Source organism: Oryctolagus cuniculus, chromosome 2, assembly GCF_964237555.1.
Source record: "Oryctolagus cuniculus chromosome 2, mOryCun1.1, whole genome shotgun sequence".
In the NCBI taxonomy this organism is placed as follows: Eukaryota; Metazoa; Chordata; class Mammalia; order Lagomorpha; family Leporidae; genus Oryctolagus; species Oryctolagus cuniculus.
Genome location: NC_091433.1, coordinates 112284200 through 112304946, shown reverse-complemented (window position 1 = coordinate 112304946; position 20747 = coordinate 112284200). Strand labels below are relative to the sequence as shown.

At 45.7% G+C, this 20747-nt stretch overlaps 1 protein-coding gene across 2 annotated transcripts in view; it reads right to left on the bottom strand.

The window, feature by feature from the left end:
* Positions 1-20747, bottom strand: part of ACOXL (acyl-CoA oxidase like) — a 371066-nt gene that overhangs the window by 142929 nt on the left and 207390 nt on the right. For both annotated transcript variants that reach the window (XM_051836339.2, XM_051836342.2), the window contains exon 13: positions 7496-7585. In XM_051836339.2, the coding sequence (XP_051692299.1) occupies positions 7496-7585 (90 nt within the window). The remainder of the gene's footprint in view (positions 1-7495; positions 7586-20747) is intronic.

Here is a 20747-nt window from a genome sequence, read left to right as displayed (position 1 = left end):
CCCAGAAGAAACTCCAAGTTCCTGGCTTTGGGTTGGCCCAGTTCCAGTTGTTGTGACAATTTGGGGAGTGAACCAGCAGATGGAAGATCCGTTTCTCTCTCTCTCTCTGTGCCTCTTTGTAACTCTGCCTTTCTAATAAGTAAATAAATCTTAAAAAGAAAAAAGAATTTAAAAGAATCCCATGAACCCTTCACCCAGTCTCTTTGGGGTACACCCTGTATCCTTATAATAAAGTATCCCAACTGGAAAAGTGGTATCGGTATAAGCCAAATTGTTTATCAGCTTTTGCTATTTTTACATGCAGTTGTGTGTGTGTATGTGTGTAAGTGTGTATATGTGTATGTATATGTGTGTGTGTGTGAGACAAAGAGAGAGGATTTAGATCTATGGGATTTTACATGTGTAATATGTGTATATATGCATGTGTGTGTATGTATGTATATGTATGTGTGTATATAGGTATGTATATGTGTGTGTGAGGCAGAGAGTATTTAGGTCTATGGGATTTTACATGTGTAGTGTGTATATATATGTATACATGTGTGCATGTATATGTGTATATATGTGCATATGTGTATGTATGTATGTGTATGTGTATATGCATGTGTGTGTTAGTGTGAGACAGAGAGAGAAGATTTAGGTCTGGGATCTGACATGTGTAATGTGTGTATATGTGTATGTGCGTATATATATATGTGTGTATATATGTGTATGTGTGCATGTATATGTATGTTTGTATGTGTGTGTGTGTGAGACAGAGAGAGGATTTAGGTCTATGGGATTCTACATGTGTAGTGTGTGTATGTGTGTATATATGTGTGTATGTATGTATGTGTATGTGAGTATGTGTGTGTGTGAGTGTGAAACAGAGAGAGAGAGGATTTAGGTCTATGGGATTCTATATGTGTAGTGTATGTGTGTATGTGTATGTGAGTATGTGTATGTGTGTGTGTGTATGTGAGTGTGAGACAGAGAGAGGATTTAGGTCTATGGGATTCTACATGTGTAGTGTGTGTGTATGTGTGTATATATGTATGTATGTATGTGAGTATGTGTGTGTGTGTGTGTGTGAGTGTGAGACAGAGAGAGAGAGGATTTAGGTCTATGGGATTCTACATGTGTAGTGTGCGTGTATGTGTGTGTATATGTGTGTATGTGTATGTGAGTATGTGTGTGTGTATGTGAGTGTGAGACAGAGAGAGGATTTAGGTCTATGGGATTCTACATGTGTAGTGTGCGTGTATGTGTGTGTATATGTGTGTATGTGTATGTGAGTATGTGTGTGTGTATGTGAGTGTGAGACAGAGAGAGGATTTAGGTCTATGGGATTCTACATGTGTAGTGTGTGTGTATGTGTGTATATATGTATGTATGTATGTGAGTATGTGTGTGTGTGTGTGTGTGAGTGTGAGACAGAGAGAGAGAGGATTTAGGTCTATGGGATTCTACATGTGTAGTGTGTGTGTATGTGTGTATATATGTGTGTATGTATGTATGTGTATGTGAGTATGTGTGTGTATGTGTGTATATATGTGTGTATGTATGTATGTGTATGTGAGTATGTGTGTGTGTGTGTGTGTGTGTGTGAGTGTGAGACAGAGAGAGAGGATTTAGGTCTATGGGATCCTACATGTGTAGTGTGTGTGTGTATGTGTATGTGAGTATGTGTGTGTGTGTGTGTGTGTATGTGAGTGTGAGAGAGAGAGAGGATTTAGGTCTATGGGATTCTACATGTGTAGTGTGTGTGTATGTGTGTATATATGTGTGTATGTATGTATGTGTATGTGAGTATGTGTGTGTGTATGTGAGTGTGAGACAGAGAGAGGATTTAGGTCTATGGGATTCTACATGTGTAGTGTGTGTGTATGTGTGTATATATGTATGTATGTATGTGAGTATGTGTGTGTGTGTGTGTGTGAGTGTGAGACAGAGAGAGAGAGGATTTAGGTCTATGGGATTCTACATGTGTAGTGTGTATGTATGTGTGTATATATGTGTGTATGTATGTATGTGTATGTGAGTATGTGTGTGTATGTGTGTATATATGTGTGTATGTATGTATGTGTATGTGAGTATGTGTGTGTGTGTGTGTGTGTGTGAGTGTGAGACAGAGAGAGAGGATTTAGGTCTATGGGATCCTACATGTGTAGTGTGTGTGTGTATGTGTATGTGAGTATGTGTGTGTGTGTGTGTGTATGTGAGTGTGAGAGAGAGAGAGGATTTAGGTCTATGGGATTCTACATGTGTAGTGTCTGTGACTGCCTCCACAGTGAGGACACAGATCGGCCCCGTCACCGAGGTCCCTCCTGCTACCTTTCTGAAACCACCGTCGCTGCCCTCCTTTTGCCTCCCTCATCATGCCTGGCAATACTGATTTGCTCCATTTCTATATTGTATCATTTCAAGAGTGTTGTTTAAGTGGAATCATACAGTATATAACCTTCAAAGACTGGTTTCTTTTTTTTATTGATTTTTTTTTTAATTTGACAGATAGCAGTGAGAGAGACAGAGAGAAAAGTCTTTCTTCTGTTGGTTCACTCCCTAAATGGCCGCTACAGCCAGAGCTACGCCGATCTGAAGCCAGGAGCCAGGTGCTTCCTCCTGGTCTCCCATGGGGTGCAGGGCCCAAGCACTTGGGCCATCCTCCACTGCACTCCCGGGCCACAGCAGAGAGCTGGACTGGAAGAGGAGCAATCGAGACTAGAACCCGGTGCCTATATGGGATGTCGGCAAGGCAGGCGGAGGATTAACCAAGTGAGCCATGGCGCCGGACCCTAAAGACTGGTTCTTGAATGTGGTGTCTGCATTATTGTAAGAATCAATAATTCCTTAGTTTGTTGATTATTTGAAAGATAGAGTGACAGAGGGAAAGAGAGAGAGTGTTCCATTCACTGATTAACTCCTCAAATGCCAACAGTCAACGCTGGGCTGGACTGGGCCAAAGCCAGGAGCAAGGAACTCCATCTGGGTCTCCCACATGGGTGACAGATACCCGAGTATATGAGCCATAGCCCGCTGCCTTCCAAGGTGAGCATTAGCAGGAAGTGAGGGTGGGACCCAATCTCAGGCACTCCAGTATGGGATGTGGGTGCCCCAAGCAGCACCTTAACCTGCTGTGTCACAAGGCCCACCCCAATAACTTCTTATTACTATGTAGTATTCCATGATATGGATGTATCACAGTCCTTTTAAGTGTTCACCTATTGACAGGAAATTCATTTTTTTTAAGATTTATTTTATTTTATTTGAAAGACAAAGTTACAGAGAGGCAGAGACAGGAGAGAGAAAGAGAGGTCTTCCATCTGCTTGTTCACTCCCCAAATGGCCTCAATGGCTGGAGCTGGACTGATCCGAAACCAGGAGACAGGAACTTCTTCCAGGTCTCCCACATGGGTGCAGGGGTCCAAGGACTTGAGCCATTCTCTGCTGCTGTCCCAGGCCATAGCAGAGAGCTGGATCAGAAGTGGAGCAGCTGGGTCTTGAACCCACACCCATATGGGATGCTGGCACTGCAGGCCAGGGCTTTAACCTGCTGTGTCACAGCACCAGGCCCAGGAAATTAGGTTGTTTTCACATTTGCTATTGTGAATAAAGCAGCTATGAACACTTGGTGTGAACATAAGTTTTCATTTCTCTGGGAGTAAATGCCAAGTGTGTAATTGCTGGGTTGTGCAGTAAGCACATGGTTAGTCTTCTGGGGAACAGCTATGCTCTTTTTCTGGAGCGTCTATAACCTTGGGATATACGAGTGATCCAGTCCGTCTGCTTCCTGGCCAGCAGGGTGTGTTGCTAACTGCATATGTTATCTTAGTGTCCCAGAGGAACATTTTACTGGGGCTTTAATTTGTATTTCCACAGTGGCTAAGCAAGTCTGTGCATCTTGTCATGTGCTTATTTGCCATTAACATGGCCTCTTCAGGGAAATGTCTGTGCATGTCTTTTGCCCACTTCCTAATTGGATTGCCTGTTTTTTTTATTGTTGAGTTTGGGGAGTTTTTAAATATACTTTAGGCCCAAGTCTTTTGTCAGATATGCAATCCCATTCATAGGGTCTTTCACAGAACAAAATACCTTACTTTTGATTAAATCTAGTTAATCAGGTTTTCCCTCTTATGAGTTGTGCTTTTGATGTCAAGTCAAGAACTTGTTGCCTTGCTCTAAGTCTCAAAGATTTTCTGTTAAATTTTTTTTTCTAAAAGTTTTATAGTTTTACATTTAAGGCAATAATCCATGTAAGGTTTCTAGAATGTGAGACCTAGGTCAAGGTCCATTGTATGACTTTGAGTGCTGAATTACTCCAACACCATTTGTTGAAAAGGCTGCCTTTCTGGGCCCGGCACTATGGTGCAGCAGGTTATTGTCCTGGCCTGAAGCACCAGCATCCCATATAGGCACCGGTTTGAGACCCGGCTGCTCCACTTCCAATCCAGCTCTCTGCTGTGGCCTGGGAAAGCAGTAGATGGCCCAATTCCTTGGGTCCCTGCACCCACGTGGGAGACCCAGAAGAAGCTCCTGGCTCCTGGCTCCTGGCTCCAGGCTTCAGATCGGCGCAGCTCCAGCCGTTGCGGCCAATTGAGGAGTGAACCAGCAGATGGAAGATATTCATTCATTCTCTCTCTCTCTCTCCCTCTCTCTCTGCTTTTCAAATAAATTAAATAAATAAATATTTAAAGATAAATAAATGAAATAAACGAAATTGTCTGAAGTATTTTCTCTGCATATCTTTTTTTTTTTTTTTTGACAGGCAGAGTGGACAGTGAGAGAGAGAGACAGAGAGAAAGGTCTTCCTTTGCCGTTGGTTCACCCTCTAATGGCCGCCGCGGCTGGCGCTCTGCAGCCGGCGCACCCCACTGATCCAATGGCAGGAGCCAGGTGCTTCTCCTGGTCTCCCATGCGGGTGCAGGGCCCAAGCACTTGGGCCATCCTTCACTGCACTCCCTGGCCACAGCAGAGAGCTTGCCTGGAAGAGGAGCAACTGGGACAGAATCCGGCGCCCCGACCGGGACTAGAACCTGGTGTGCCGGCGCGCAAGGTGGAGGATTAGCCTAGTGAGCCGCGGCGCTGGCCTTCTCTGCATATCTTGAGCAATGCAATCTCCTTCTGAGACTGACAATGCACACAGTGGCTCTTCTGCTATCGTCCCACAGGTCCCTGTGATTCTGCGCGTTTCTGAATTCTCTTTCAGGCTGGGTAAATTTTATTGACCTGCCCTCAGATTTGCTGATTCCATCTTCTATCTTATCCACTCTTTTATCAAGGCCACTCTGCAAGATTGTAATTTCAATTATTAAACTTCAACACTATCATTTCCGTGTGGTCCATTTTATTTCTCCTACTTCCTTGCTGATATTTTTTATATTCTTTAAGTATTTTAAGAGGATTTGAAATTGGACTTGAAGTACTTTCATGAATCCCTGTCATATAATTCCAACATCTTCTTCTTCTCAGTGTCAGCATCTCTTGATTTTTCTCACTTAGTTTGTGGTTTTCCTGGTCCTCTGCATGATGAGCGATGTTCCCACTGCATTCAATGTATTTGGATATTTTAAGATACCAGGTGGGCACTTGGCCCAGTGGTTAAGATGACATTTGGGATGTGCCTGCATTTACGTCCCAGCTCCATTCCTGACCCCAGCATCCTGCTGATGCACACTCTGGGAGGCAGCAGGTGATGGCTCAAGGGCTTGGGTTCCTGCCACTAAGCTTTGTCCTGGCCCAGCCCTGGCTATTGTAGGCATTTGGGGAGTAAACAGCAGAGGAGAGGCTCGCTCTCTCTCTCTCTCTCTCTCTCTCTTTCTCTCCTTCTCTCCCTTTCAATTAATTTTTAAAAACTGAAACCCTATTTAATCTTGAGGGGTAGTAAGAGATCCTGGCGGGTGTCCTCTTGCCCCTACATCCACCAACACCAGCTTGACTGACTCCCACGACCTTGTTGCAGGCAAAGTGGAGTGAAAGTTCAGCTCCCCCATGGCCCTGCTGACACCAGAGGAAGCGAATGAGGAGGCAAAGTGCCAATTAGCCCCCTTCCCCCCACCTGCACTGTGCCTCCCTGGTGCTGGGTGAGGGAAGAGGCTCCTGTGACGGCAGAGTCAGGGTCAGGTGGAGGTGCAGCTTTGGTTAGGTCCTGCTGAAACGGCTGGGGAGAGCTGTCAGGTTCGCTAGTGTGTCCCCCTGGGGTAGAGTGATTTCCTGTTGTTAGGCCCCCTCTTCCTGGTCCTTCAGCTTAGGACAGCAGGCTTTTTCCTGGAGCGTGTTTTGCCTGGGGCATATACGGGACACAATAAAGAAAGCCACAGAACGTGTGCCATTCTATTCCTCGACTCCGAAGTCACCAGACAGCCATGGAGTCTCCCTATGCTTGTCTGTCGTGTCATGTCCTTGGTGAACGTCAGGACGGAGGACCTGCGAAAGATGGGGTTATCCACCTGGAAGTCCCTACTCTTTTTAAAAGACAAAACATTGGGGGACAGGCATTTGGAGCAGCAGTTAAAGTGCTGCTTGGGATGTCTGCATCCCCCATCGACCCAGCTCCCTGTTGATGCACCTGGGAAAGCAGCAGATGATGGCTCAAGCACCTGGGCTCCTGACACCCACATGGGAGACCCAGATGGAGTTCCTGGGTCCTGGCTTTAGCTTAGCCCAGCCCTGGCCCATGGAGGTTTTTGGGGAGTGAACCAGCAAATATATGATCTCCCTCTCTCTCCCCCACATTTTGCCTTTCAAATAAATTTAAAAAAATAAATTGAAAAGCAGGGCATTGTGATCACAATCTACATACACTTTTGTACCATTTTTACTTACCATAAGTTTTTCATTTTTGTGACACACAGAACTCTTTGCAAGTTTGATTACAAATGCGGTATCATTCCCCACTGAGTAGTCTGAGCATCATTTACATAATCATTTTCTTATTGCTGAAAATTTAGACTCCGATGTTACTCTATAATAAATAATGTACTAATCAAAACACTTTTGCCTGTCTGTGTTTGGGATTATTACCTTAGGATAGAGTCCCAGAAGTAGAATTACACACAGCCCAAAAGCAACACGCGAGAAGACCCCTTGTACCCTTACCAGAGGTGGGAATTCAACATGCGTTCTAACGTGCCCAAGAGTACACATGTCTTAATATGCATCTCTTTGATCACTAGTGAGGTTGACCAGTTGCCCTCCTTTTGTAAATTGGCTTTTTATGTCTTTTGCCTGTTCATCTTCTGGGGTTTCTATTTTCCTATGGAATAGCTTTCCTAGCAGAAGAATCTGATTCAAAATGTACACATAGTTTCCTTAAACCAAAGAGATATAATTCAACACCAAAGATCAGCTAAGAGAGAAATGATGTAATCCCGTTCAGCTACTGCAAACACAAGTGCCTAGCAGAAGAACACCCACCAATTAAAGACTCCAGCTTAAGCTAACGCATGGAGCACCTCCAAGTGATGGATAACTCTTTAAATTAAAGATGTAACAAGAACAAACATTGCCTGACTCTTACCTGAAGCATAACGACATTGTCACCTTCAAAAGTCACAAACACATCTGTGTCACACTTCAGGCCCGAGATCCGGTTCTCCATCATGTAACCCTATTGCAGGACGGAGAAAAAACACACTGTAACTTTGCAATCCTTTCATTCCACAAGGCTGTTCTCTCTAAAATTAGAAAACACACAGAAAATAGGACCATCTTCTACTGCTTCCCAGGCCATAGCAGAGAGCTGGCGGAAGTGGAGGGGCCGGGACTCAAACCGGCGCCCATATGGGATGCTGGTGCTTCAGGCCAGGGCATTAACCCGCTGCACCACAGCGCCAGCCCCAGAAAAAAAAATTTAAAGAAAATCACTATATTTCTGCTGCCCGGAGTAACTACTGTAAGAATTTGGATCCATCATGTTAGCTTCTGGTCTGTAAATACCATCTTGAGCACTGCGTTCACAGTTACATCATATTTTCCCAAAAGATTTCAGCAAATTATGCTGATTTTTTTCTCTCTTCATTCTAAATCTTATGAATTCTAAAAATGTCAAGGTGTGAGTGATTTTACCCTACCATATGCAGGAGAATACTACCCCCATCCCCAACAATCTCTCTAAAAATCAGCAAACAGATGTACAAAAAGTCTTGGGAGGCGCCACAAAAGCCTTACGTTGCCACTCTGCATCGCAGTATCACAAAATACTCCTCACCACACATTCGCACTCCTCCCGGTTCCTTCTTTCTTGATTCTACTCCCTGCGGTCCTTTCTCACACGGCGGTAGCCTGCGGCTTGTCTGCAAAGTGCAGGCCCTGTCTGCACACCCGCGCGCTGGAGACGCAGCAGCTCTACAGAGGCAGATGTGACGGAAGCCAAGCTTGGCTCAGCCTGGCCCCAGGCCTTCCCTTTCCGAGGGGAAAGCTGCACACTCCTTCCAGCTCACCCTCCTCGCCAGGAAAGCTCCAGAATCTGTCCCAGTGTCCCAGATGGTTTCCAGGATTGCTCTGCCTGAGTCAGTCACAGGCAAGGTGCCTGTCCTGCCCCTTCTCCCAGGCACATGTGCAGTCAGGTAGGATATAACAAGCTCTAGTGCCCGAGGGGCCTCCTTCATTTCTAAAAATGACCTGGACTTCCAGTCCTGCTGCCCTCAGGGCTGTGTCATCACTGGCCCTGGGGCGTGGCCACCTCCATGTTCTCCCCTCAGCACCACACAGTGTGGTGGCAACACCTGCCATTTGTGGGAGCCCTGGGGTCTTGGGGAACCCATTGGAATCCATCATTACTTTCACTAGGATAAGTTGATCTTATCATGGATAAATAAGTCAGAGACATTTCCAACCTAGAGAAAGTCACTTTTTTTTTTTTAAAGATTTATTTATTTATTTAAAAGGCAGAGTTACAGAGAGAGAGAGAGAGGTCTTCCTTCACTGGTTCACTCCCCAGGTGGCCGCTACAGCTGAAGCTGGGCTGATCTGAAGCCAGGAACCAGGAGCCAGGAGTTCTTCCAGGTCTCCCATGTGGGTGCAGGGGCCTAAGGACTTGGGCCTTCTTCTACTGCTTTCTCAGGCCACAGCAGTGAGCTGGACTGGAAGTAGAGCAGCCGGGACTCGAAGCAGAGCCCACATGGGATGCCGGCACTGCAGGCAGTGGCATTACCCACTGTGCCACAGCACCGGCCCCTCCACCCCACAACTCCCAGATTAAACGCGTGAGGTAGGCAAACCACGCGAAATCAGGGGCATCATCGTGCCTCAGAGGGCCCCGCGATGGTGGCAGCTAGCTGACTCATTTCACCCCTCTCACCCTAGCCTGTCCTCAGGACCCACCGCAAGCCGGGGGCCACGCTGGGGCCGTGACCCAAGCTTCATTCGCTCCACTTCATCCTTCTCGTCCTCACAACAGCCCAGTGGGCATTCCCCATATTTTACAGATGAAGACAGTGAGGCTCGGGAATTCTCTCAGAAGGTTCTGGAACCTTCTCTCAGATTCTGGAGTGCAACAAAATCAGCACTAAATATACTGTGGGGAGCAACTGAGACTAGACTAAGTTACTGGAATTAAGACTTATTCTATGCATCTGCTCTCCCACAATATGGCGCTGAGGGAGCAAACAACCTCTACGCAGCTGCCTCATCAGTTTGGTAAGCGGCAGGAGCTGATCCTGCTCCTGATTGGAGGAGAGCAGAGTACTCGGCGTGTGGGTAGCAGAGTTGGGATTGGTGGAAGAGGACTATAAAGGAGGAGAGAGACAACATGCACCAGGAACATCTGAAGGAACATCTGAGGAACATCTGAGCAGCCCCCGAGAGAGCCGGCCGGCGGTGTGCCGCTCCCCCGCGGAAGCTGGGAAAGCGGCGGGGGGTGCCGCCCCTCCGCGGAGGCTGGGTGGGGGGGTGCGGCAGCTAACCCGGGACGGCGTCGTTCCTCCGCGAATGAGGGAACGGCAGCTAACCCGGCAAGGGCCGAGCAGATAAAAGAACAGCGCAGGGTCTGGTGTCGTTCCTCCACGAATGGGGGAGCGACAATATACTACTTTACTGTGGAGACGAAGCGCTTATACCTAGCTGAGTGCCCAAAACGGTAACGCTGAAGAAACAAAACACTTCCCTGAGCCGTTTGCGGGGAGAAGCAACAGGTTCCTAGCTGCTCTCTGAGGCTCTTGGGCTTGCTCCCCGCACACCTGCTCTGCAAACCAGGTGATCAGGGCTTTAAAATGCTGCTCAACGCATAGCAGAGACAGCAAACAGATGCCAACGGGCTCTCAGAGAACAGGGCCATGGAGTTTGGTGAACACAAAGATGTTTTATTTGGGAGCAGGTGCGTGGCCCAGTGGTTTAGACATCTGCACCCCACATCGAAGTACCTGGGTTCGAGTCCTGGCTCCAGTCTTTACCCCAGGTTCCTGGCAATGCACACCCTGGGAGGCAGCAGATGATGGGTCATGTCATTGTATCCTTGCCACCCACGTGGAAGGCCTGAACTGAGTGTCTAGCTCCCAGCTTTGGCCTGGTCCAGCTCCAGTTATTGTTGGACTATGGGAAGTGAATCAGACGATGGGCTGTCTCTCCCTCTCTCCCTTTCTGTCTTTCAAATAAATAAAAAATACATAATTTAAAAAGATGTTTGGGGGCTAGCGCTGTGGCATAGCTGGTGCAGCCTGCAGTGCCAGCATCCCATATGGGCGCCGGTTCGAGTCCTGGCTGCTCCACTTCTGATCCAGCTCTCTGCTATGGCCAGGGAGAGCACTGGAAGATGGCCCAAATCCTTGGGCCCCTGCACCCACGTGGGAGACCTGGAAGAAGCTCCTGGCTCCTGGCTTCAGATCAGCTTAGCTTTGGCCATTGCAGCCATTTGGGGAGTGAACCAGCGGATGGAAGACACCTATCTCTCTCTCTCTCTCTTTCTCTCTCTCTCTCTGTAACTCTACCTTCCCAACAAACAAATCTTGAAAAAAAATGTTTTATCTTCTATTAGTTCTTCAAATGCAATTCAATTTGTTTCTCTCCTGGGTGGTGAAACTCCACTCAGAACTCCTCTGCTAGTCTAAAGGTCAGGTGACCCTGTGTGATGACCCTAGACTCCCTGCAGCCAGGCCCACAGGCCCCACAGAGCTTGCAGGCAACCAGAAACTGAAGGGAAAACCAAGGTCCAACCACACGCGAGGCGGCGGCTGCAACGGGCACATAGTTTCCCACCTCCCCAAGTTCCCAGGGGTATATTTGCCATCTCATCCCCTTAGAATAAGCCGGAGAATAAGCCGGAGAGGCCCAGCCTTGGGGCATCCGAGGCACCTGCTACGGAACCACCGGGCTCATAAAGCCCTGCTCTTCGTGCTCTGGACAGAGGTGAGCGCAGGATCAGAGCGAGGCCCCAGGAGACAGCCCCTGCTGGGTGTGGACTTGCAGCTACCTCCTGGCAGGATTTAAAACTGAGGCCCCAAATTCTTTGTGAAGAAATGACAGAAACAGTCTCTGTGTGTGTTTGTGTATGTATTATGTGTTGAATTACTAAAAGAGATACACAGGCACTATTAAAAAAAAAAGCAGGAAGTAAAGAAAAACAAAAGGAAAAAAGATACACAGTCACCCACAGCCTTACGGTGTGGAAGATTAATGGGTACCCGAGGATCCAGGGGTCACAAGGCCCCAGACAGGGGTTGGTAGGGTCTGAGGGGAAGGAGAGGAGAGACTGGGAGACTAGCAGCATACGTGGGTAGAAGGGAGCCAGGGGCTGTTCCAGAAGGAGGAGAGAGTACGGGAAGAGCAGTTTGAGATCTCTGCAAGACTTCACGAGCCAGCGCCACAGAACGTGTCCAGGGAACGGACAGCGATGGAGGCCGGCCGTGAGGCTCAGCTTCATGGAAAGCGCCACGTAGGTTATCTCTATGACAGCTTCTCATTGCTCCAGCTTTGGGGCTGGGAAAGCTGAGGTTCTGTGAGGGGTCCCTGCTCTGTCCGGCCACGCCAGCCTTTGCCCGCCCATGGGGGGCTTTGTTACACTGCCCCCTGGTCTGCAGGTCCCCCCAGATCTGCGTGGGGTGCCGCTGTCCCTCCCTTCACTCCCATTTGTGCACACAAGTTCCCACCACAGGGAGGCTGTCCCTGGCCCCTGGGTGCAAAGCAGCGCCCACCCTGCCCACTCACCGGGCATCCCCGGACCCCCGCGTTTAAGACAGTCAGCCTCACTCCCCAACCAGATGTTTGAGCCGGGATCACCTGTGGCCTTTGGTGGAACTTCCTACCCTAACCCTGACACCCCCAGTGCCACTCCTGCCCCTGTCCAACACCCAGCACAAGATCCTGGTGTTGCTCTGCCATGGTCCACGGACGCCACGTTGTACTCTGTGGCCACTGCATCTGAACACGGTGTTTCCCCATCAGCATGCCACCAGCCTCGCCCCTCCGTCCATCCACCTGGGACCCTGACCTGCGCACTGCCACGCAGGATAGCACTGCCGGCCTGTGCTGTCTCCTCACCTCTCCATCACCCACCTGCCCCCCTCTCTACACCCCCCCCATCTGTCCTCCTTGGAGAAGAGAAGAGCGCTTGTGAGCACAGAGTCCGAGGCTGCAGGTTCCCTCCCCCTTGTCCACTCACCCACAAGTTCTTTCTCTCCTTCCTGTTTGCACTCCCTTTATTTTTTCTCCTTTCACCCTTCTCTTTTCTTGCTTCCTGTGTCTTGCCTCGCTTTCTCATTTCACAAGTCTCCTGCTTCCCTCCCTCGTTCCACGCTTCCCCATTCTTGCTTCCCGCTTTGTGCTTCACTTCTCAGTTCCCTCAAGCTGCTTCCTCTTTGTTGGCTCGCATTTCTTGCTTCCCTTTGCTTTCTTTGAAAAAACTGTGCTCGCATGTCCATATAAACATACATCACATAAATCCACATCATATATATATACACACATATTTCACATTCCACTCGTCCACTGATGACATTTAGACTGACTCCATATCTTGGCTATTATCAATAGTGCTTCCATGAACATGAGAATGCAGATATCTCTTTGAGATCCTAATTCCATTTCTTTTGGCTTTATACCCAGAGTGGGATTGCTGAATCACATGGGAGCTCTACTTTTAATTTTTTCAGGAACCTCCATTCTGGCGGTACTAATTTACATTCCCACCAACAGTGCACAAAGGTTGCATTTTCTCTGGATCCTTATCAACCTTTGTCTTGTGTCATTTAGGTACTGGCCCTCCTGACTGGGATGAGGTGCTGTCTCACTGTGGTGCGGATTTGTCTTTTCCTAATGACCGGCAACATAAACTCTTTTTTCATACACCTGTTGGCCTTTTGCAGGTCTTCTTTAGAGAAATGTCTATTTGCATCTTCTGTGCATTGTTAAATTAGATAATTTGGGATTCTTTTGTTATTCAGCTGCTTGAATTCCTTACATATTTTGGAGTTTAATCCCTTGTCAGATGTTATCTCTTCACTCTGTTGATTGTCTCCTCTGCCATGCAGAGTTTTAGACTGATGTAAACCCATTTGTCTACTGTTGTCTATTTTTGTTTTTGTTGCCTGTGCTTTTGAGGTCTTATTTAAAAAAAATTCTTGCCCAGACCAATGTCTTTTCCCTAGTCTTTTTCACTAGTGTCAGATAACACACCTGAGTCTATAATCCATCTTGACTTACTTTTTGTATATGGTGCAAGGTCTTCATTTTGTTGCATGTGGATATCCACTTCCTCCAATACCATTTTCCCCAATGTATGTTCTTGGTATCACTGTTAAAATCAACTGGGTATAAATGCATGGATTTATTTCTGGGTTCTCTATTCTGTTTCATTGATGTATGTGTCTACTTTTATGCCACTATCATGTTGATTTGGTTACTATGGCTTTATTGGGTACTCTGAGATCCAGCAGTATAATACCTCCAACTTAAATATTTTTGGTCAAGATTAGTTTGGTTATTCAGGGCCTTTTGCGATTGCACACAAATTTCAGGATTGTTTTTACTATATCTGTGAAGAAGGACATTGACATTTTGATAGGTGTTGAATTGAATCTGTAGATCACTTACAATATTAATTCTTATAATCCATGAACATGGGATATATTTCCCCTCACATCTTTCTCAATGTTTTTTATCAGTATTTTACATTTTAATTTTAGAAGTCTTTATGTCCTTGCTTAAATTGATTCCTAAATTTGTTTGTTGGTAACTATTAAAAAAGAAATTGTATTCTTGATTTTGGTTCACTTAGTTCATACTTAGCATATATAAATACTACTGATTTTTTTTGATGCTGATTCTATATTCTGTAACTCTACTGAATTTATCAACTCTTAACAGGGATGTTGAATTTTGTCAAATGTTTTCTTTGCATCTATTGAAATGACCCCATTTTTGCCCTTCATTGTGTCAATGTGATATATTATGTTTATTGATTTGCACATGTTAACTGTCCTTGCATCCCAGGGATGAATTGCAAGGACTGCAGTTAATGATTTCTCTTCTTGACGTGTTGTTATTTCTTGCTAATATTTTGTTTGACTTTTTGCATCTATGCACATTAGGGACATTTGTTGTTCATGCATGTCTCTGTCTGGCTTTGATGTTGGGATACTCCTAGCCTCTCAGAACGAGTCTGAAAGGGCTCCCCTCCTCTTCCATTGCAAAGTGTTGATACCAACAGTGAAGCCACCAGGTCTTGGATTTTTCTTTATGAAATAGTTTTTATTACCGACGCAGTCTTCTTATGCATTAGTCTGCTCAGCTTTTCTATTTCTTGGTAGATTGTATGTGGCTATGAATTTACCCATATGTTCTAGATTTTCCAGTTTATTGGCGTACAATTGTTCGCAACAGTCCCTAATGATCATTTATGTTTCTGCTGTCTGCTTCTTCATCTCTGATTTTATTTTGTATTTTTTTCTAGTTAGTCTAGCTAAAGTTTGTCAGTTTACTTATTTTTTGTGAAAAATCAACTCTTCATTTCATTGATCTTTTGTATTTTTAAGACTCCATTTGATTTATTTCTGCTGTGATATTTATTATTTCTTTCCTTCTACTGATTTTAGGTTTAGTTTGTTCTTACTTTTACAATTCTTTGAAGCAATATTAGGTTGTTTATTTGAGATCTTCCTTCTGTTTTGGTATTCGTGTTTTACGACAAATTCACCTTACAGCCACTTTTGCTTTATCCCACAGGCTCTCTATGGTGTGTTTTCATTTCCATTTGTCTCAAGAAACTTTTTCTAATTTCTCTCTAAGTGTCTTCATTGATCCATTGAGTGTTCCATGTATGTGTAACATCTGAGGCTTATTGTGCTTTGGTTTCCAGTTTTATACCATTGTAGTCAGAAAAGGAACTTGATATGACTTTGATCTTTTTTTTAATTTTTTTTTGATAGGCAGAGTGGACAGTGAGAGAGAGAGAGAGAGAGAGAGAGAAAGGTCTTCCTTTTCCGTTGGTTCACCCCACAATGGCCGCTGCGGCCAGCGCGCTGCAGCCGGCGCACCGCGCTGATCCGATGGCAGGAGCCAGGTGCTTCTCCTGGTCTCCCATGCGGGTGCAGGGCCCAAGGACTTTGGTCTTGTTAAATTTGTTAAGATTTATTCTGTGGGGCCAGCGCTGTGGCGCAGCGGGTTAACGCCCTGGCTTGAAGCGCCAGCATCCCATATGGGCGCCAGTTCTAGTCTTGGGTGCTCCTCTTCCGATCCAGCTCTCTGCTATGGCCTGGGAAGGCAGTGGAGGATGGCCCAAGTCGTTGGGCCCCTGCACTCACGTGGGAGACCCGGAGGAAGCTCCTGGCTTCTGGCTTCGGATCAGCGCAGCTCTGGCCATTGAGGCCATCTGGGGAGTGAACTAGCAGACAGAAGACCTCTCTCTCTCTCTATCTCTCTCTCTCTCTCTCTCCTCTCTCTGTGTAACTTTGACTTTCAAATAAATAAATAAATCTTTAAAAAATAAAATAAAATAAAAAGATTTATTCTGTAACCTAACATAAGATCTATCCTGGAAAATGTTGCTAATGCTGTCGAAAAGAATGCATTTTTCAGCTCTTGGGTGAAATGTTCTGTAAATATTTGATTCATCAATCTGGTGGAGAGTACAGCTTAAATCCAATAATTCTTCGCTGACTTTCTGTCTGTCCATTGCTTAAAGTGGGGTGTTGAAGTCTCCTACTTTTGTTGTAGAAGAGTTATAGTCTATATATCCCTTTAGATCTACTAACATTTGCCTTCTCTATTTGGGTGCTCCAATGTTGGGTGCATACATATTCTATTCTCTTGCTGCACTGGCCTTTGATCATTATGTAATGACCCCCTCTGTCTGCTTTATTTGATAGAACTACAGCTACTCTGCTCTCTTTGGTTTCCTTGCATAGCATATTTTTTCCTCTTCCTTCACTTTCAAATCTGTGTGTGTGTCCTGAAAGCTGAGTGAATCTCTTGTAGGCAACATAGACCAGGGGTCTTGTTTTCATCCATTCCGCTGCTCTGTGTTTTTTCACTGGATAACTTGATCCATTTACTTTCAAGGTAATCACTACTAGGTAAAGGACTACTGATATTTTGTTAACTGTTTCCTGGTTGTTTTGTAGATCCTTCCTTCCTCTGTTGCAGTTTTCCTTTGTGATTAATTGATTTTTCTTTCTTATTATATTTTGATTCCTTTTTTTAAATTTTTAGTTTACCTTTTATATGTTTTTGCTTTTAGTTACCATGAAGCTTACAAAACAAATCTTAAAGTAATAATGGGCAGTTTACACTGGTAGCAATTTAACTTTGATCGCTATAAAAAAAAAAAAACTCTACACTTATATTCAACTCCCCCCATATTTTGAATTTCTGATGTCATAACTTATATCATTTTATACTGAATACTACTCAACAAATTATTGCTATTACTTTGACAATTTTATATTTTAAACTTCAGACTAAGGGCACAGATAATTTTCATACCACCATGATATTGTTACAGTATTCTGCATTCGACTGTGTACTTTTCCCTAAGAGTCCTGTATTTCACCTTTTTTTGTTACTCACTAATGCCCCTTCCTTTCAGCTTCAATAACTCCCTTTAGTACTTATTTCTTGTAGGACAGCGCTGGTGGTGATGAATCCCCTCAGCTTTTATTTGTCTAAGTCTTCCTCTCTCCTTCGTTTCTGAAGGGCAGCTTCACTGGGCACAGAGTTCGTGCCTGCCCGTGGTTTGCCTGTGACACGTTAATATACCATCCAACTCTCACCCGACCTGTAAGCTCTCTGCAGAGAAGTCTGCTGTTAGCCACCCTGGGAGCCTTGTAGGCTATTTCCATCCTTTCTCTTAGTACTTTCAAGATCCCTTCTTGGTCTTTGATCTATGACACTTCAATTGTAAAATATTACAGGGTAGTCTTAGTTGGATTGAAACTGGTTGGAGACCTTTGATTTTCCTGTATCTGAATATTTAAACCTTTCTTTAGATTTAAATGTTTTCTACTATTTTGAACCCATTTTTCTTTCTCTACTGCTTCTTAAATATCTATGACCTGCACGTTTGCCCTATTGATATTATTCCACAAATCCCACAAGGCATTGTCATTCCTTCTCATCCTTTTCCTTCTCCAAGTATAAACTTTCAATCAGCCTGTTTCAAGTTCAATTCTTTCCTTTGCTTGATCAATCCTGATGTTGAAACTATCTACTACAATTTCTACATTGTGTTCATCGCATTTTTTCCTGCTCCAGGATTTTTGGTTTTCAATTATTATTATTGTTATTATTATATTTCAATATCTGTTAAATTTGTCTGACAAATTTCTGAATCATTTCTCTGTGTTTTCTTGAAGTTAACTGGACTTCCTTAAAGCAACTATTTTGAATTATTTTGTCCACTTGGTGCTGCCACGATTCTCTGACTGATCTTAATCCTTGTGGCCGTGTCAGTGTCTGTGCACTGCTGTAGGTACCTAAACCAGTCTTCACAGTCTGGCGTGGTTAGACAATATCCTGTGATAGGGAGCCCACACAGAGATTCAAGTCAGGTCCACTGGTGAAGTCCCCAAGCCTATGACAACTTCAACCATTGCAGCATCATGGGTTATCACAATCCTAGGACTGACCCAAAGCCAGGAGCCTGGAGCTCCATCCAGGATTCCCACAGGGGTGGCAGAGAGCCAAGGACTTGAGGTACCTTCTGCTGCCTCCCAAGGTGCACTTTAGCAGGACTAGGTCAGAAGCAGGGGGACCAGGACTCAAACAATGCCCTCCAATATGGGATGCAGGTGTCTCGGGGAGCAATTTAACCATGTGCCAAATGCCCACCTCTGCATGAACTTTCTGAAGTATGCTTGTAAGTAATTAAAATTCTGTGGCAAGTCCCAGGAAGAAGATTGGCGGTTGTGTGGGAAAGAAAAAGTAGTAAGAGGGACCACTTCTTAGCTGGATGTCAGACATTTCTCAGAGACCTCATTGAGTTTGGAACCTTTAACAAGAGACATCAGCTGAGCTAGGAATGGGAGAACCCTTGGTCATGGTGAGAGGGCAGCAGGTGCAAACAGCCTGAGGTCACCAAGAAGCACAGAGTGCCCCAGGACTAAACCCGGAGATAGGGTCAAATCACTCAGAGCCTCAGGAGCCAACCTGGCGATTTCTTCCTGTAAGCATAGGTGCAATGTGAAGTCAAAGACAAACTCTAAGCGTTGGAGGAGGAGTACTTGTGATTTAAAGAGATTACTCCAGTCGCTGAGTAGAACACAGACCATAGGAGGAGGAGGAGGAGGAGGAAGAGAGAGAGAGAGAGAGAGAGAGAGAGAGAGAGAAGGTGGTGTGCAGATGGGAGACATGGGAGGAACAGAGACGATGGGGAAGGACTTGGAGAGGGCCTGGGTGTGTGGGAGAAAGGGGGAGGCTGGCGCATGGAGAAGTAGGTGGATTATGAGGTCCTGGAGGAATAGACACCTGTGGGGAAAGATGAGATGCTCGCGTCTGTGACTGTTCCACACGGGAATCCGTGAGACGTCCCAGGGGCTGAGTCACACAGGGGTGTGGAGATGGGAGTTGAGGTCTGGGCACACGGAAATCCTTGCCACGTGGGTGTATTTCAAGCCCTGGGAAGGCCAGGATCACCGAAGGAGTGAGTTCATGGAGCAGAGAGGACTCCAAGTCAGTTATGGAAAGTGCCTAGCTCAGGAGGTCAAGCAGAGGAAAGCTGGCCGAGACCGAGATGGGAAGGGAGGGAGCTGTGGGGTGCCGTGCCTCGCCAGAGAGGAGCAGGTGGCAGCAGGGAAGTCTCAGTGACTCGGCCGAAACGATTTAGGTAGCAGGAGGGAGGGAAGCCAGGTTTTCTTGGGATATTGGTCTCCATCAATACAGCAGGTCAGATAATCTTTTTCAAAAATTCTCTAATAGCGATCATTGAAAGCATGCTTGACAAATTTTTTTTTATTTATTTGACAGGTAGAGTTGTAGACAGTGAGAGAGAGAGAGAGAAGGAGAGAAAGGTCTTCCTTCCATTGTTTCACTCCCCAGTGGCCGCTACAGCTGGCGCTGCACCGATCCAAAGCCAGAAGCCAGGTGCTTCCTCCTGGTCTCCCATGCGGGTGCAGGCGCCCAAGCACCTGGGCCATCCTCCACTGCCCTCCCGGGCCACAGCAGGGAGCTGGACTGGAAGAGGAGTAACCAGGACTAGAACCCGGTGCCCATATGGGATGCTGGCGCCGCAGGTGGAAGATTAACCAAGTGGCACTGGCCCTTGACAAAATAATTTTTAAAGATCTTTTCGAGGGGCCGGAGCTGTGGCACACCAGGTTAATCCTCCGCCTGCAGCACCGGCATCCCATATGAACACCAGTTCTAGTCCTAGCTGATCCAGTTCAGATCCAGCTCTCTGCTATGGCCTGGGAAAGCAGTAGAAGATGGCCCAAGTCCTTGGACCCCTGCACCCATGTGGGAGACCTGGAGGAAGTTCCTGGCTCCTGGCTTTGGATTGGCACAGCTCCGGCCGTTGCAGCCACTTGCAGAGTGAACCCATGGATGGAAGACCTCCCTCCCCCCACCCCTCTCTCTCTCTCTCTCTCTCTCTGCTTCTTCTCTCTCTATGTAACTCTGACTTTCAAATAGATAAATCAATCTTAAAAAAAAGAGAGACAATAATCAACAGAACCAAAACTGCAGAAATTCATACCAGCCTAGTTCACCCAGGAGGAGACAATAGGAAGAACATGAAGAAGGAATATTCAAGTTCACAGTGGCTTAAAATGTCCAGGAACTGGTGAGTGACACAAATCCACCAAGTCAGTGCACTCAGATGAACTCAAATAGGAAAAACACAACCAAATTCATACTACACACCTTGCTGTGAAACTATAGATGAACAAATCTATCTTAGTAGAAGCAGAGAGGGAAAAAAAGAGCGATTACCACAATTACAATTAGACAGACAGCAGATTCCTTGGCAACAAGTGAACCCAGATGAGTAGCACAAACTTCAGATTGCTAAGAGAAAATACCTGTCAGTGATGAATTCTATACTTAACCTTTCAAGACTGAGCATGGAACAAAGACACATTCAGAAAAACGCAAACCACAATCTGCACCAAGTGATAATCTGAAGATCTCTAGGAACAAAGAAAATGACTAACGAGATCCAAGAAGGAATTGTGAGCAAAGAAACTGTTAAAGGGGGGAAACTCTAAAGAAACACTGGCTCTGTACAATAAAAGATTCAATGGTTTGATAAGATGAGATTGAAAATGCAAAGTCCTAAAGTAACGAACAGCAACAGTATGGAAGGTGGGAGCTGGTGATTATTTAAAGCCATCCAAGCCCTTTTATTG